Consider the following 16,163-nt stretch of genomic DNA (forward strand, 5'->3'; position numbering starts at 1 on the left):
CATTTATATGGCGAACATACAGTGTCTTAAAATGTAAGCTTTATTTTTTGCTCTATATATTCTCTATTTCCAAGCAAAATACATTTTGTATAGCCATGTGCCGAACATACCCTATGGCCGAACAAGTCCCGGTCTTCCAAACTGATATAGCATATCATGGTTGTTTAAAATTATTTCAAGCAGAAAAAAGATGCCTTGGGTCACAAGAATACATTATGATTTTATGCTTGCACATAAATAAGTTGCATAAGCCGCTCGGCTAAAGAGATCTTCTTTTTAGCTTGACCAAGAGCATAAGACTTGTAAGCTACATGTAGCTAGAGGTCCTAGCGGAATATTAATTAGTAATTATAATGATTTAGATTTAATTAATCATGAGCTCTGTTACACATTGTGACACACAGATATATATATTTGTTTTCCCCCAACTCCGCGATTTTACAACCACTCGTCTAAAATTCGTGATCCCCACATCATTTAATTATAATTCTCTATGATCCAGCTACTTAATTTTGTAGTTCATTTTGGGTCATATGAACGTATCAACGCCTTTTTCTTCCACAATCCCCAACCTTTATTTACAAAAAGTAAAAACCAGATATATTTTCAGGTATTCAAATCATTTTGCTTAAAAAATTGATAATTTTCAAAATTTCATCATTCATTTTGTTTTAATATCACAATAAATGTCTGATTTCCGGGAAAGTGTATGCCCGCTACCGCTTCAGTTATTATTCACCAAGTAAACATTTCCGGTTGAAATTCTAGCAGTCGGCTCATTTGCGATTCGTCACTGAACAACATGTATTGGGGCTGATTTAAGGTTGTCTTTATTATACGTCGATATATTAGGCTCGTTACTGTAATGCAAGCTCTGTGAATGGAGTTTTACAGTCGGCAAACTATACCATTACCACTAACGGAGGATCAACAACAGCTGATCAACTTCCCCTGAAGAAGAACTGACCAAGATAAGCAGGGGCGAGCAAACGCCCTCGTGTTTCTATCGATATGTGAGTATTGAAGCAAATTCCGTCAAGGGATTATTGACCAGTTGACCATTTGCCCTTACGAATTTCGGATATCAAATTACATGACCACTCCCCCTATTAATATATAAATAAAATTAATTTGACCGTGTATGATGTGTTCACCCAGGGTCATCAAAAAGTATACATGTACTGTACATGTGCATGTACCCCCAACCAGCTTGCTCCAGAGGTTTAACACGACGAGAAACTTCTGAATCGCGCCGTATCATCGAAATAATGCCAGAGACCTAGTAAAACGGCCAACCAGCGGCTTTCTTGAGATATGTGTACTGAAAGATTATCATAGATCTAGAATTCTCCTAAAGATTCTGAAAAGCCCTAAATACAATGTACTTAGGTTTTAAATGTGTTCTTCGCGTATAACTGTGTATTTTCTCAGTGTTTTAGACAAGAAAGGATGTTATTACATATGAATTATACCATTTTTAGCTCACCTGGTCCGAAGGACCAAGGTGAGCTTATGCCATACCGTAGCGTCTGTCGTCCGTCCGTCAACAATTGACTTCTTCTTCATAACCCAAGATCAGAATTTGACCAAATTTGGTCAGAAGCATCCCTATAGGGTGGGGACTCAAAATTGTACAAATGGTGGGGCTGACCCCCCAGGGGTCTGAGGGGTGGGGCCAAAAGGGTCAATTTGGCTCTATTAATATAAACGACTTCTTATCTGAAACCAAGCAAAGGATATTGCTCCTATTTGCCTGATAGCATCACTATTGAGTGGGGATTCAAAATTGTACAAATGGTATGGCTGACCCCCTGGGGGCCTGAGGGGCGGGGCCAAAATGGGTCAATATAGCTAATTATTGTTGTTATTTTTTAAATAATTTACTACTGTTTACTTTTATATTTAAATTCTAATCGTGTGTTTATATTTGCCAGTTGTAGGAATATTTACTGTCATAAATGTAGCCATGGCAGCCGACCAGATAGACGAACTATCGACAAATACTTGTAGGCTGATGGATGTTGGAGTGATAAATACAGTCTCTACATCTCGTTTTCTGTAAACTGCATTTATAACATGGTATATTGTGAGATGTTCTGTATTATCTCATCAGTGTTCAAAGATGAAAAAACTACCAGATCACTGAACATTATGCCACCTTCGTGTCGGCGAGTGAATTAAGACACAACTCGGAACGTCAGTAAACAATATAGCTATATTGATATTAACGACTTCTTCTCTGAAACCGAGCAATGGATATCGCTCCTATTTTCCTGGTAGCATCACTATGAGGTGGGGATTCAAAATTGTACAAATGTAGGGCTGACCCCCTAGGGGCCTGAGGGGCAGGGCCATATGTGGTCAATAGGGCTATATTTATATAAATGACTTCTTCTCTGAAACCGAGCAATGGATATGCTATTACTCATATTTGCCTGGTAGCATCACTATTGGGTGGGGATTCAAAATTGTACAAATTTTGGGGTTTGACCCCCCAGGGGGCTGAGCTGAGGGGTGGGGCCAAAATGGGTCAATTTGGCTAAATTGATATGAACAACTTCTTGTCTGAAACAGATCATATTTGACTGGCAGCACCCTTTTGGGTAGGGATTCAAAATTTAAAACCTCACGTACCCATTTAAATGCCTATGATATATTGACATAGGAATACCAGTGACAAATGTGCTTAATCATCATTCTTGTTTCATATCTCATGAAATCCAGGTGAGCGATACAGGCCCTCTGGGCCTCTTGTTATTTTGAAAAAAATCAAGGAAGTATTTTAAAGCTTGATAAATGGATCGCTTAATCAAACCAACAAACACAGCAGCCCTGAATGAGACCTGAAAGGGGTTGAGTTGACCTGAATAGAAATTTTGCTAATTTAGCTATATTCTTAGTATATATTTAGCTTTCAGGTCCATTTAGGAGTAACTAAAATATAACTTGATAAAGCATGTGTGAGAGCTTCAAGGACTGCATAGAGTGGGGCCGCGGTGGCCGAGTGGTTAAGGTGTCCCGACACTTTAACACTAGCCCTCCACCTCTCGGTGGCGAGTTCGAAACCTACGTGGGGCAGTTGCCAGGTACTGTCCGTAGGCCGGTGGTTTTTCTCCGGGTACTCCGGCTTTCCTCCACCTCCAAAACCTGGCACGTCCTTAAATGACCCTGGCTGTTAATAGGACGTTAAACAAAAACAAACCAAACAAACCAAACTGCATAGAGTGCCTGGAAATCCTCAAGTGTAGTGCATTGTACATGTACTACAGCTACAGGAAGGAAATTCTATTGTGAAATTGCATGAATTGTGTGAGGGATTAGGAGTTTGTATATATGTCTTATTGTAATTGTGAGTGTCTGGATCGTCAGTCTGCTGGTATGAGGATGCAAGTTTGATTTTATTGTAATTCTATATGCATTACACTGTCAAACTGGTCAAAAGAGACACCCCTATTAAACATATAACAATTTGGTGAAACTGTTTTCTATGAAATTTAAAAAATGCATTGTTGTTTCCAAAATGTAGCGTAATATATAATCACAGGACAACACAAGTTAATTAGAATAGTAACTGATTATTGTCATTAAAATTTTAGAACATTTTTAGCTCACCTGGCCCGAAGGGCCGGTGAGCTTATGCCATGGTGCAGCGTCCGTCGTCCGGCGTCCGTCAACTTTTTCTTTAAATCGCTACTAGTCATAAAGTATTGAATGGATTTTCACCAAATTTGGTCAGGAACATCCTTGGGGGAAGGGGAACAGAGTTTGTATACAGTTTTACTCTGAACCCCCAGGGGCCTGAGGGGCGGGGCCAAATAGGGGAAATAGGGTTAATCCTTTAAATCGCTACTTGTCATAAAGTTATGAATGAATTTGAACCAAATTTGGTCAGGAACATCCTTGGCAGAAGGTGAACAGAGTTTGTATAAATTTTTACTCTGAACCCCCAGGGGCCTGAGGGGCCAAATAGGGGAAATATGGTTACTCCTTTAAATCGCTACTAGTCATAAAGTTATGAATGAATTTGAACAAAATTTGGTCAGTAACATCCTTGGCAGAAAGGGAACAGAGTTTGTATAAATTTTTACTCTGAACCCCCAGGGGCCTGAGGGGCTGGGCCAAATAGGGGAAATAGGGTTACTCCTTTAAATCGCTACTAGTCATAAAGTTATGAATGAATTTGAACCAAATTTGGCCAGGAACATCCTTGGCAAAAGGGGAACAGAGTTTGTATAAATTTTTACTCTGAACCCCTAGGGACCTGAGGGGCGGGGCCAAATAGGGGAAATAGGGTTACTCCTTTAAATCGCTACTAGTCATGAAGTTATGAATGAATTTGAACCAAATTTGGTCAGTGACATCCTTGGCAGAAAGGGAACAGAGTTTGTATACAGTTTTACTCTGAACCCCCAGGGGCCTGAGGGGCGGGGCCAAATAGGGGAAATAGGGTTACTCCTTTAAATCGCTACTAGTCATAAAGTTATGAATGAATTTGAACCAAATTTGGTCAGGAACATCCTTGGCAGAAGGGGAACAGAGTTTGTATAAATTTTTACTCTGAACCCCTAGGGACCTGAGGGGCGGGGCCAAATAGGGGAAATAGGGTTACTCCTTTAAATCGCTACTAGTCATAAAGTTATTAATGAATTTGAACCAAATTTGGTCAGGAACATTCTTGGCAGAAGGTGAACAGAGTTTGTATAAATTTTTACTCTGAACCCCAAGGGGCCTGAGGGGCGGGGCCAAATAGGGGAAATAGGGTTACTCCTTTAAATCGCTACTAGTCATAAAGTTATTAATGAATTTGAACCAAATTTGGTCAGGAACATTCTTGGCAGAAGGTGAACAGAGTTTGTATAAATTTTTACTCTGAACCCCAAGGGGCCTGAGGGGCGGGGCCAAATAGGGGAAATAGGGTTACTCCTTTAAATCGCTACTAGTCATAAAGTTATGAATGAATTTGAACCAAATTCGGTCAGTAACATCCTTGGCAGAAGGGGAACAGAGTTTGTATAAATTTTTACACTGAACCCCCAGGGGCCTGAGGGGCGGGGCCAAATAGGGGAAATAGGGTTACTCCTTTAAATCGCTACTAGTCATAAAGTTATGAATGAATTTGAACCAAATTTGGTCAGGAACATCCTTGGCAGAAGGTGAACAGAGTTTGCATAAATTTTTACTCTGAACCCCTAGGGACCTGAGGGGCGGGGCCAAATAGGGGAAATAGGGTTACTCCTTTAAATCGCTACTAGTCATAAAGTTATGAATGAATTTGAACCAAATTTGGTCAGGAACATCCTTGGTAGAAGGGGAACATAGTTTGTATAAATTTTTACTCTTAACCCCTAGGGACCTGAGGGGCGGGGCCAAATAGGGAAATAGGGGTTTATCCTTTAAATCGCTATTATTCATAAAGTTATTAATGGATTTGAACCAAATTTGGTCTGGAATATTCCTAGGGGAAGGGGGAAAGAGAGTTTATATAAATATTGACTCTGACCACCAAGGGGCCTGAAGGGAGGGGCCAAATAGGGGAAATAGAGATTTGAGTTTTAAATGGATTTGAACCCAATTTGGTCAGAAACATCCGTGGTGATGGGGGAACAGATTTTGCATAAATGGTTACTGTGACCCTCAATCCCATAACTATGTATAGTAACGCTGGGCATTAAGGGATAAACACAATTCTTATGTAAACATAGGCCAAAAGGTTTTCCCCACCCTAAGGGACTTAGTTTCTTTAAACACCATTATGTTGTAAAAAATAATCCATATGGTCTTTCAGAGAGTACATTTTTGTATAATGTATTAACAAATTGAACATGAACATTATTTTGACATTTGGTCAAATCCAACCAGGTGAGCGATACAGGCCCCATGGGCCTCTTGTTTAGAATTGGATATACACATGGATATTTTAATCCATCTTATTTGATAGAGCTGGTAGTACACCTGAATAGGAATGTGATCCATTACTCATACAATTATTTTCATCTATTTTATTTTTAGCTCACCTGCCCGAAGGGCAAGTGAGCTTATGCCGTGGCGCGGCGTCCGTCGTCCGGCCGTAGGTAGCATGCTGGGGTGAAGGGCTACCAAGTTTGTTCAAATGAATGACCTTGACCTTCATTCAAGGTCACAGGAGGCAAAAAGGCTAAAATCTTTAAACGACTTCTTCTCAATAACCAACAGATCCAGAGACCTAATATTTGGCCTGCAGCATGCTAGGGTGAAGGGCTCCCAAGTTTGTTGAAATGAATGACCTTGACCTTCATTCAAGGTCACAGGAGTCAAAAAGGCTAAAATCTTTAAATGACTTCTTCTCAATAACCAAGAGGCCCGGGGAGTTGATATTGGGTCTGTAGCATGCTTGGGTAAAAGGCTACCAAGTATGTTGAAATGAATGACCTTGACCTTCATTCAAGGTCACAGGAGTCAAAAAGGCTAAAATCTTTAAACAACCTCTTCTCAATAACCAAGAGTCCCAGAGACCTAATATTTGGCCTGTAGCATGCTGGGGTGAAGGGCTCCCAAGTTTGTTCAAATGAATGACCTTGATCTTCATTCAAGGTCACATGAGTCAAAAAGGCTGAAATCTTTAGACGACTTCTTCTCAATAACCAAGAGGCCCAGGGAGTTGATATTGGGTCTGTAGCATGCTGGGGTAAAGGGCTACCAAGTTTGTTCAAATGAATGACCTTGATCTTTATTCAAGGTCACAGGAGTCAAAAAGGCTAAAATCTTTAAACGACTTCTTCTCAAGAACCAACAGTCCCAGGGAGTTGATATTGGGTTTGTAGCATGCTGCGGTAAAGGGCTACCAAATTTGTTGAAATGAATGACCTTGACCTTCATTCAAGGTCACAGGAGTCAAAAAGACTAAAATCTTTAAACGACTTCTTCTCAATAACCAACAGTCCCAGAGACCTAATATTTGGCCTGTAGCATGCTGGGGTGAAGGGCTCCCAAGTTTGTTCAAATGAATGACCTTGATCTTCATTCAAGGTCACAGGAGTCAAAAAGGCTGAAATCTTTAAACGACTTCTTCTCAATAACCAAGAGGCCCAGGGAGTTGATATTGGGTCTGTAGCATGCTAGGATAAAGGGCTACCAAGTTTGTTCAAATGAATGACCTTGATCTTTATTCAAGGTCACAGGAGTCAAAAAGGCTAAAATCTTTAAACGACTTCTTCTCAATAACAAAGAGGCCCAGGGAGTTGATATTGGGTCTGTAGCATGCTGGGGTAAAGGGCTACCAAGTTTGTTCAAATGAATGACCTTGATCTTTATTCAAGGTCACAGGAGTCAAAAAGGCTAAAATCTTTAAACGACTTCTTCTCAAGAACCAACAGTCCCAGGGAGTTGATATTGGGTTTGTAGCATGCTGCGGTAAAGGGCTACCAAATTTGTTGAAATGAATGACCTTGACCTTCATTCAAGGTCACAGGAGTCAAAAAGACTAAAATCTTTAAACGACTTCTTCTCAATAACCAACAGTCCCAGAGACCTAATATTTGGCCTGTAGCATGCTGGGGTGAAGGGCTCCCAAGTTTGTTCAAATGAATGACCTTGATCTTCATTCAAGGTCACAGGAGTCAAAAAGGCTGAAATCTTTAAACGACTTCTTCTCAATAACCAAGAGGCCCAGGGAGTTGATATTGGGTCTGTAGCATGCTAGGGTAAAGGGCTACCAAGTTTGTTCAAATGAATGACCTTGATCTTTATTCAAGGTCACAGGAGTCAAAAAGGCTAAAATCTTTAAACGACTTCTTCTCAATAACCAACAGTCCCAGGGAGTTGATATTGGGTTTGTAGCATGCTGCGGTAAAGGGCTACCAAATTTGTTCAAATGAATGACCTTGACCTTCATTTAAGGTCACAGGAGTCAAAAAGGCTAAAATCTTGAAACGACTTCTTCTCAATAACCAAGAGTCCCATGGAGTTAATATTGGGTCTGTAGCATGCTGGGGTAAAGGGCTACCAAGTTTGTTCAAATGAATGACCCTGACTCGCATTCAAGGTCACGTCGATCAAGTATGCTTAAATCTTTAAATGACTTTTAGTGAAAAGCCAAAGTGCAGAGAGACATTATTATATTGGTCCTGTAGCATGCTTTCAAATAACTGCAGGATCCATATATGAAAAGATCACTGCATTGCAGGTGAGCGATTTGGGCCCATTGGGCCCTTGTTTATTTTTACAATATATATTTTATTGCTATAAATGAACAGCTTTTCTTATGATATTTTACTGATGTCTGTCAATACATTTGTTAAAGCAGTGAGAATAAGGTCGCCTTTAATTATAAGCTAGTTGAAACTATTTGGTATAATTTTTCATTTGAGTAGAAATATGTCCACTTTATAAGAGGCCCGGGCTCAGTATGGACAGGTTATTTATCGTTTAATGGTTACTCCTTTCTGCATAGAATAAGTGCAGTTGACGACTCCAAGTGTAAAATATGGGAGACTGATATGTTTTATTATCAACATGGCTTGTCACAGTTGTATTCAAGGGAAAGACTTTGTGAAGGAGGGAGTATAGTAGTGTAAAATTGAAGACCATTTATGGCAGAAATAAATCAACAGTTGGTGATCTACCTTTAGTCTGAATTGTGTTGGGATATCTGCTTGATTTAGAGAGTAACAGGGTCACTGCTTTGAGCCCGGACTGTTTCATTTTTCTCGTGCCTTCCTATTACATTTTACTGGGTAATCAATTTAAGACACTTTCTAATCAGTGTTGAGGAGATATGTTTATAGATGTCACCAACTTTTCATTAACTCTTGATTAATGAGCAGTTTATATAAGATGGCCAGGGCACAGTTGTTCTAAAATTAAGTACTAATCACAGTTTAACGGGGACATAAAAATCCTGATAAAATCATTTTTGATATAGCTATAATCTTGGCAAACTATTACATAACTTTATAGTACTCTTGGCTCCTCCTACCTTCCTGTTTTAGGGAATGTAGCTAGGCATGCAGGCTTTAAAGTAAAGTGTGAATGAAATTTTCACTAATCATCACCTTTTAAACAAGTGGGTCCGACTGTTAACCCTATACAGGTATATACAGCATATGCATATATGCAACAAGCATGTTGCATATACACTGTATATCCACTTGACACATTATTATATAATTAAACTTACCAGGATGCCAATTATGAGTATAAAAAACACTGTTTCATAACCATGAATAGCTGAAGTATTATTTTAGGTGAAGCTTTGAAGTGAAAAGGAAAAGTCATATGTCAATTTCATTGTCAATTTCATAATTGATTTATTGGAATTAGTGGCGTAATTAACTAATTGATTTCATAATTATAATTGATCATATATTGAACAACAATATTTGATGGAATGTCCTTTAACCATGTGTTTGATAATATGGGTGAAGTATTTTCTTTGGCAAAATATTTATTATTGTCGTATTTTTTGTTTATTTTATAGAAAAATCAGAACAATAAAGAAAACCAGTGGAATGTTTATCTGCACTAAGCAACGGACGTGATGTATGTTTACAGAAAGTTGAGACGTAGCCTCTTACGAAGATTTGGAGGTATGTCTAGCAGTTATACAATAGGAAAGCTATTGTCTGTCTACAATAAAATCTGCAGAAAGCAAAGTATGAAATTCCATATACAATACCTTATAATTAGCACCTAATAGAGATTGATTGTTGATTATGTATTGGGACTATAGTGAAAATTTTTAACACATATTACTTTTTTTTTTTTTTAATTTATATAATTTCAGGTACATGAATTAGCTACAAGATATTTATACAGGCATGCAACTTCAAATGTTGTATAAATTTCCTATATCTGGTTCAATGAGTATGTATGGATTGAATAGATTTTTTAAATTTTCATTGCGGCTATGAATACCAGTAGCTAGCTACATATCCTCCGAGGCGCGTGGTACCATATATTTACATAACCTTTTTTTAAAAACAATTTATTGAGAAAACGAGAAATTTTATTAAAAAGAAAAATTTGTCATGTATACGACGAAACGTCAAATTATTAGAACAGCCGGGAGATCCCGCCTATGCACCATCGTTTACCGTGTCCTTCCGCTCCGCAGTTTGCAGTAGTTTATTTATTTATTTTTTGCTTGTTATTTAAAACAAAGAGACATGAAATAACATCGAATACAATAATTTGTGTTAAATTAGATTTAATTTATGTAAATAGATTACAAAGAAAACATAATTTACGGAAATGAAACGAGGACTATTTTTCAAGCGTATTGATATTTTTCTGATGTTATGTGTGGAAAATCAGCACGAGAGACAATGTTTTCATACTGTTTTCATAGTGTACTCATGGTCATATGTTTGTTGTTTTCACTTGGTATGTTCATATCAGCAAACCACATTAGGAATGTAAATATACTTCCATGAATGCATTTCTGATTCAGTACAATTAACATTCATGGCCATGGCTCGGTCCATAATTACATGAGTAATTATTGATAAAGCTACCACTACCAAATTAATCAAAACTGTTATATTCCATCGTGATCAGATAATATGAATTTGATGAACTGACCAAAAGGTGTGAATTTGTTTGGATCTGTTTGAATTCCGAAATTGCCACCATGAATTAAAATGGCCTAGAAATGATACAAAGTACTTGTATATGGCAACATTAAAAAAAATATTACAATGTTTATATTTTAATTTCAAGTATTGATTTTCTTGTATCAGGAATAAATGCAACATGTCTCTTTAAGATGTCTTTTTTTCTGTATTTTTGCAGGCCACAGAAAGCTGGTTATATGTATGTTTGTACTAATGCTATGTCTGGCGCTGTATTACTATAGGTCCCCTGTCCTCCAAGCAGGTAGGTCCTAAATATATGTCCTAGTGTAACAGATGGTATCTAAGCGACATGCTTATGTTATATAAAGACCTTAAAAGTGCTTGAATTTCAGCACAGTGCTTGAAAAGTTTAAATTTTTCCAAATGTTGACTCTTGAAATGTGCTACAACTTTTTCATTTTGTCTTTGAATTCTGTTGGTTGTGGAAATAAAAGAGTTTCTTTGTTTTGATTTTTATGTTGAACATCCAAAGTTATCTGAACTAAACAAATGAAATTGAAAGGTTCAGATATTTATTTTTATGTTTTCAATCTTCAATCTTCAAAAAATTTGTGTACATTTAAAAAAAAAATAAATGTATGAAATTTGCCTGAAAAGTATTTGTAATTTTAAATTAGCTTTGATGGACCTTTATACATGTCAGCTATGTGTAAAATTATATGAATTAATTCTATCACTATAGTACTGATGTTGTGTCACTATATTCAAGATATGTGTAAAATTATTTCAAAGCAACAGTCCTCACCCTCTTCTGCACCCTGAGTGATTTAACCGGATGCTGGATTGATCTAACTTTACCCTACCGACAAAGTACTAGCCTGAGCGGTTCCAGTAATACTCTATCCTCTAGAGCATAATATGATTTAAAAATTTTACTTAATTAATACTAAATCACAGTAAGAAAAATTCAGGTGTATTTTTGTTTTCCTGTCTTTGTTGTCCAGCTATTTAAAAAATTTAAACATATATGATTATTATCTTTTATAAAGTCTATATTTTATGTGTACTTACAGAATTATTTTTTATGACTAGTAATTTCATATTTTGTACCTGTTTGTATTTCCTAATTACAGGTATGAGACAGGTGTGGGATGGGAGCATGCTGTTAAAAAATATCACAGGTAACATTATAATTACCGTTATACAATTCCCCTACCTGTGAAACAAGTGGACTATAGAATTATTTCTGTCCGCTTGTATGTTTGTCATTTGGAACATCCTTGGGTTGGCTGTGTATTTTGAAAAACCCTGAGGAGTTCCGGATGGTATGTTTGTATGTATGTATGTAACACCAAAGTTTGCACTTCAGCGGCTTCATTCCTTGAGGGATTTAGATCAAACTTGTATATGATGATCTAGGATGAAGGTGACAGTGTAGTCATCAAAACGTCACACTCTTGAATATCATGTTGATTGTGTTTATAACTTCTTTCATACATGTATGATATTAAAATGGTGTGTTCTATTACAATACTGTGATGGTTCGTTGATATGTGCATTTCAGCTGCATATTCCATTAATAGCTAGATTTTGTGGCTATGCAGTCAAGTATTGTGTCTGTGTGTCAAAGTTAAGCAACATTGAGCATGGTCAGCTCTTGGATGGGTGACTGCTCTATTGTACCCCTGGTGCATGTTACAATACTACCTTACTTTTTGGAAAACATGGAAATGTGTTTGTTTTGTAAGACGAAGGCAAACCAATTAATCAATTACAGAATGTAGTTTCATTACTTGCCCAATATTTTACCTTTGTTCATTTAACAGAGATTTTTACCTGTGTTACAAGACCTATTCTGATAGAAAAAGGGGAAAAACTAATACCTTCAAACATCATGTTTTCATAAAAATAATAATTTAGAATATGTCAAATTTACGTTTGATTTGATTTATTCATTTCCATACATTTCGACTGAATTTGCCAATACATAGAACATAATAATAATGATAGTAATTTAAATATAGATATTTTTTATTCAAAAATATGTAATCACATGTCTGACTGATATGAATTTCTATTCAACAGGTACTTCATGTGGAGTAAGGTGTCCTGCTGGCCAAATTGCTTTTATGATTAAGACAGGAACGGGGATGAATGTGGGACCAACAATATGCTTCAACAATAAAATGTAAGTCTGTTTACCATTGTTGCCATGGCAACCTCTGACAGTGAAAAATTAGGTTATGGCCTTTGAAAACAAGGATGAAAGGGTCAAAACAGAGGCTATAAGCATAATATAGTACTTGAAAACTCTACAAATACTAAAATACATTTTACATCACAAAACAAATTGGAAAATTAGGAGAGTTAAGCCATAAGAAATGCATGTTAGATTAAATGTAGTCCATATTTCTTAAGAATTAAGCCACAAACATCTTCTTAAAACAAAACTGATGATGCAGACATATTCTTAGAAGTTTAATAAGTACATTGATTAAAAAAAGTGATTGTCTCCCTTGTTTTGCATTATGAAGAATTTTATATATGATACTTTTCTTAACAGAGTATTCAGTCCGGACCTTCAGAATGCAGCTCGTGGTATAAATGCAGTATTTATAGACCGTAAGTATCTATTTTAGATGTTTTAGATTGTTTAGTGCTGTTATTTATCGTGTAATTAAAACCCAGTGGTGTCAACACATCAACTGGGACTCAAAGAAGGTATAAACCTACTGCAGAACAATGATGTAAGATTTGTTGACAATTTTACAGAACTGTCACACAAAAATAGGCTTATTTCTCAATATGGGGTTAACTTATTTCAGGCTTATTTCTCAATATGGGGTTAACTTATTTCGGAATAACTCTATAGTACAGGGATTAGATTTATTCATATTTAGATTTGAATGAAAGTGGCAATTCTTTATACACACTATGTAGTGTCAAACCTCTATGACTCCAGCTTATTTATATATTATATAACTGTACATAAAAATAAAATGCTTTTTTCATGAAAAGTATTTATTATTTTGTTGTGTTTGAGGTAAATTAACTAAACTTTTTGACGTGAGCTTGATAGGCAACGATCAACATGAAAACATCGAGGACATATAACAGCCATGTAACAGTTATGGTCATTATCATAAAAAACATTGATCTGTAGTCAACCATGAATAATTCAAAGTCTGGCTGTTTCAAAGTTTTTCTGTTAGTCCCTTGAACTTTTAAACATTCAATGTTGACTGTATTTCAAATTTTCCTGAAAAGATTTTGACAAGTAGTAGTTTTAATTTGTTGCGTAAATGGTTATAAATCCAAAGCAAATTACATTGATTTCAATGTCGGTACACAAATGTATTTTCATATTTCAGCTGACACATTGGAAGTAAAAGACCAACAAACTTTTGATACATATCTTGATGGTAAGTTGACCCTCTCACAGAATTACTGTTTTAATATGTATATGATATATACATGGACAGTATACACATAGTGAGTTTGACAATGTAACCTCAGGTAATCTGAGGTGTGTGTTTAATCTCACTCCCAGTGTGGTTTGTGTTTCTGATGGAAGCTGAGATCTCAGACTATCCTGGCCATGTCTTACTGACAGTAAATTACTCAATGCAAAGTATATTGGTCAGTGAAGTAGCCACCAGCTACTACAAGGAGAAAGATCTAAAGCGTAATAATAATACCATACAACCCAGTGCTTCAACTTAAGATATGTCATATTTATATAATTATATTTATACATTTGGTATTCCAGTTTCTCATTGCCTCAATGTTAATTTTGACTGCATCTATGAGTGGATATATAGATGCAGTCAAGATCACATGACGTGATTGTTAAGTCATTTTGATCAGCATCATGGAACTACTTTGCTATGCACTATGAATGAAACAAATGCAGGGAGGGTAATGATTGAGAACAATTGCGTTACTACTGAATGACATCATTTTGGCACTATGTTGATCATTGTCACGGCAAGGCTTTGTACAGTGTGCCAGATTGGTTGTGAATCAATCACAGAAATGAATTTGATTCTATTCTTTCAAATGAACAATCAAGGAAATGGGTGAAAATAAAGGACATATTTATTTCAGGAAGACAGATCATAGTATGTAAATGTAAATCTAAAAAATGAACAATTGTTAGATTATATTCATTGTTGCTATAAATAAGGGGGCGCGGTGGCCGAGTGGTTAAGGCGTCCTAGCTGACACTTTATCACTAGCCCTCCACCTCTGGGTTGTTAGTTCGAAACCTACGTGGGGCAGTTGCCAGGTAGTGAGGTACTGACCGTAGGCCGGTGGTTTTTCTACGGGGACTCCGGCTTTCCTCTACCTCCAAAACCTGGCATGTCCTTAAATGGCCCTGGCTGTTAATAGGAAGTTAAACGAAATCAACCCAAACTACTAAAAATGTAGTCTCGACTGATGCATATTCATAGCGCACTACATGTATTTATCTGTCACCAAGATTGTATTTATATTAACAATAAACACAACCTAACAAATTTTTAATTGTTTAATGTAAATATGTATGTTGGACAGAAACGTGAGCTTACAACCAGACATGAATCATTATTAGTAACACACAATAACTGGATTAGTGTTTATTTTACAGTTTATCCTCTACTACGATATGTCAGAGAAAAAGTGCCAAGGAATACACTTGTTTTAGCTGCAAGCTATGATGAGGTGTCTGAAGGGTGAGTGCATATTGAACACATTTCTTTGGTAGAAAATATGCTTCTTTAATGTGAGATCTGCATCTCTGTTTCAAGTGATTTGATAACAGTAAAGTCCCCAGTTTTGAGCTGTAGCTTCCAACATATTTTGTCTTTGGCAACCTCAGGTGAAATTTATAGGAAAATTAAACCTATATTTGATATTATACGCACTCATCCCTGTCTTTTTGGGGGAAAACAGGATGGAAGCATTAAATGAAACTTGTATCTTTTAACCAGAGACTCTGGATTGTTTTTTCTGTATTAATTAAGACGTTATTGATTTCATACAAGGAATCTTTACTCTGAACATGATTTTATGATACAGTATCCCTTTCGAGTTTTTGTAAAACCGCTGAGAGCTTATTATGTTAAATATTGTGTGAACAAGTTTGTTTTTATTGTTGGTTGTAAAATCAAGTAGTGTATACATTGTACATGTACATACATGGGCTTCACCTCTGGGAACCAAAGTTTGTGTTTGCCTGTTTTGCCAAAAGTGTTCTAAATAATACAGTCTACATTTGCTTCATATAAGGAACATCAACTATCTTGAAAAATTGCTTCATAATTCAATGATACCTTAAAATGTTTAGATGGTTTTCCTGTCAAAGATTTGTGGTAAGTTATACAGAAAGTCACATTTTACTGTTGTGTAGCTCAAAAATCAACTCCGAATTCATCTTAAAGCTAGACTGATCACATTAGTTTGTAGATTATTAACATTGCATTATAATTTAGTACTAATTTCAAAAAAATTAACACAACCTTCTAAGCTCCTCATTAGATCTATTTATCTCTTTGAAATTAAATGTGATACAAAACTGGATTTCGTCTCCTATTTCCTTTCAGATGATCCTTTAAAAATCTATGCAAAACA

General features: G+C 36.4%; 1 protein-coding gene across 2 annotated transcripts in view; it reads left to right on the forward strand.

Moving 5' to 3' along the window:
* The first annotated feature begins 768 nt into the window (after positions 1 to 768).
* The window catches only part of LOC117330712 (protein O-linked-mannose beta-1,2-N-acetylglucosaminyltransferase 1-like), a 63,562-nt gene continuing 48,167 nt past the window's right edge, over positions 769 to 16,163 (forward strand). Inside the window, exons 1-8 of one of the 2 annotated variants that reach the window (XM_033889164.1) lie at positions 769 to 1,013; positions 9,455 to 9,563; positions 10,768 to 10,851; positions 11,684 to 11,731; positions 12,636 to 12,738; positions 13,114 to 13,172; positions 13,922 to 13,972; positions 15,181 to 15,265. In XM_033889164.1, coding sequence (XP_033745055.1) covers positions 9,515 to 9,563; positions 10,768 to 10,851; positions 11,684 to 11,731; positions 12,636 to 12,738; positions 13,114 to 13,172; positions 13,922 to 13,972; positions 15,181 to 15,265 — 479 coding nt within the window. In that variant the 5' untranslated portion in view covers positions 769 to 1,013; positions 9,455 to 9,514. Of the gene's footprint in view, positions 1,014 to 9,454; positions 9,564 to 10,767; positions 10,852 to 11,683; positions 11,732 to 12,635; positions 12,739 to 13,113; positions 13,173 to 13,921; positions 13,973 to 15,180; positions 15,266 to 15,879; positions 15,905 to 16,163 lie in introns of those variants that run through there. The other variant, XM_033889165.1, reaches the window with a different exon arrangement.

Source organism: Pecten maximus, chromosome 7 (genome assembly GCF_902652985.1).
Source record: "Pecten maximus chromosome 7, xPecMax1.1, whole genome shotgun sequence".
Taxonomy (NCBI): domain Eukaryota; kingdom Metazoa; phylum Mollusca; class Bivalvia; order Pectinida; family Pectinidae; genus Pecten; species Pecten maximus.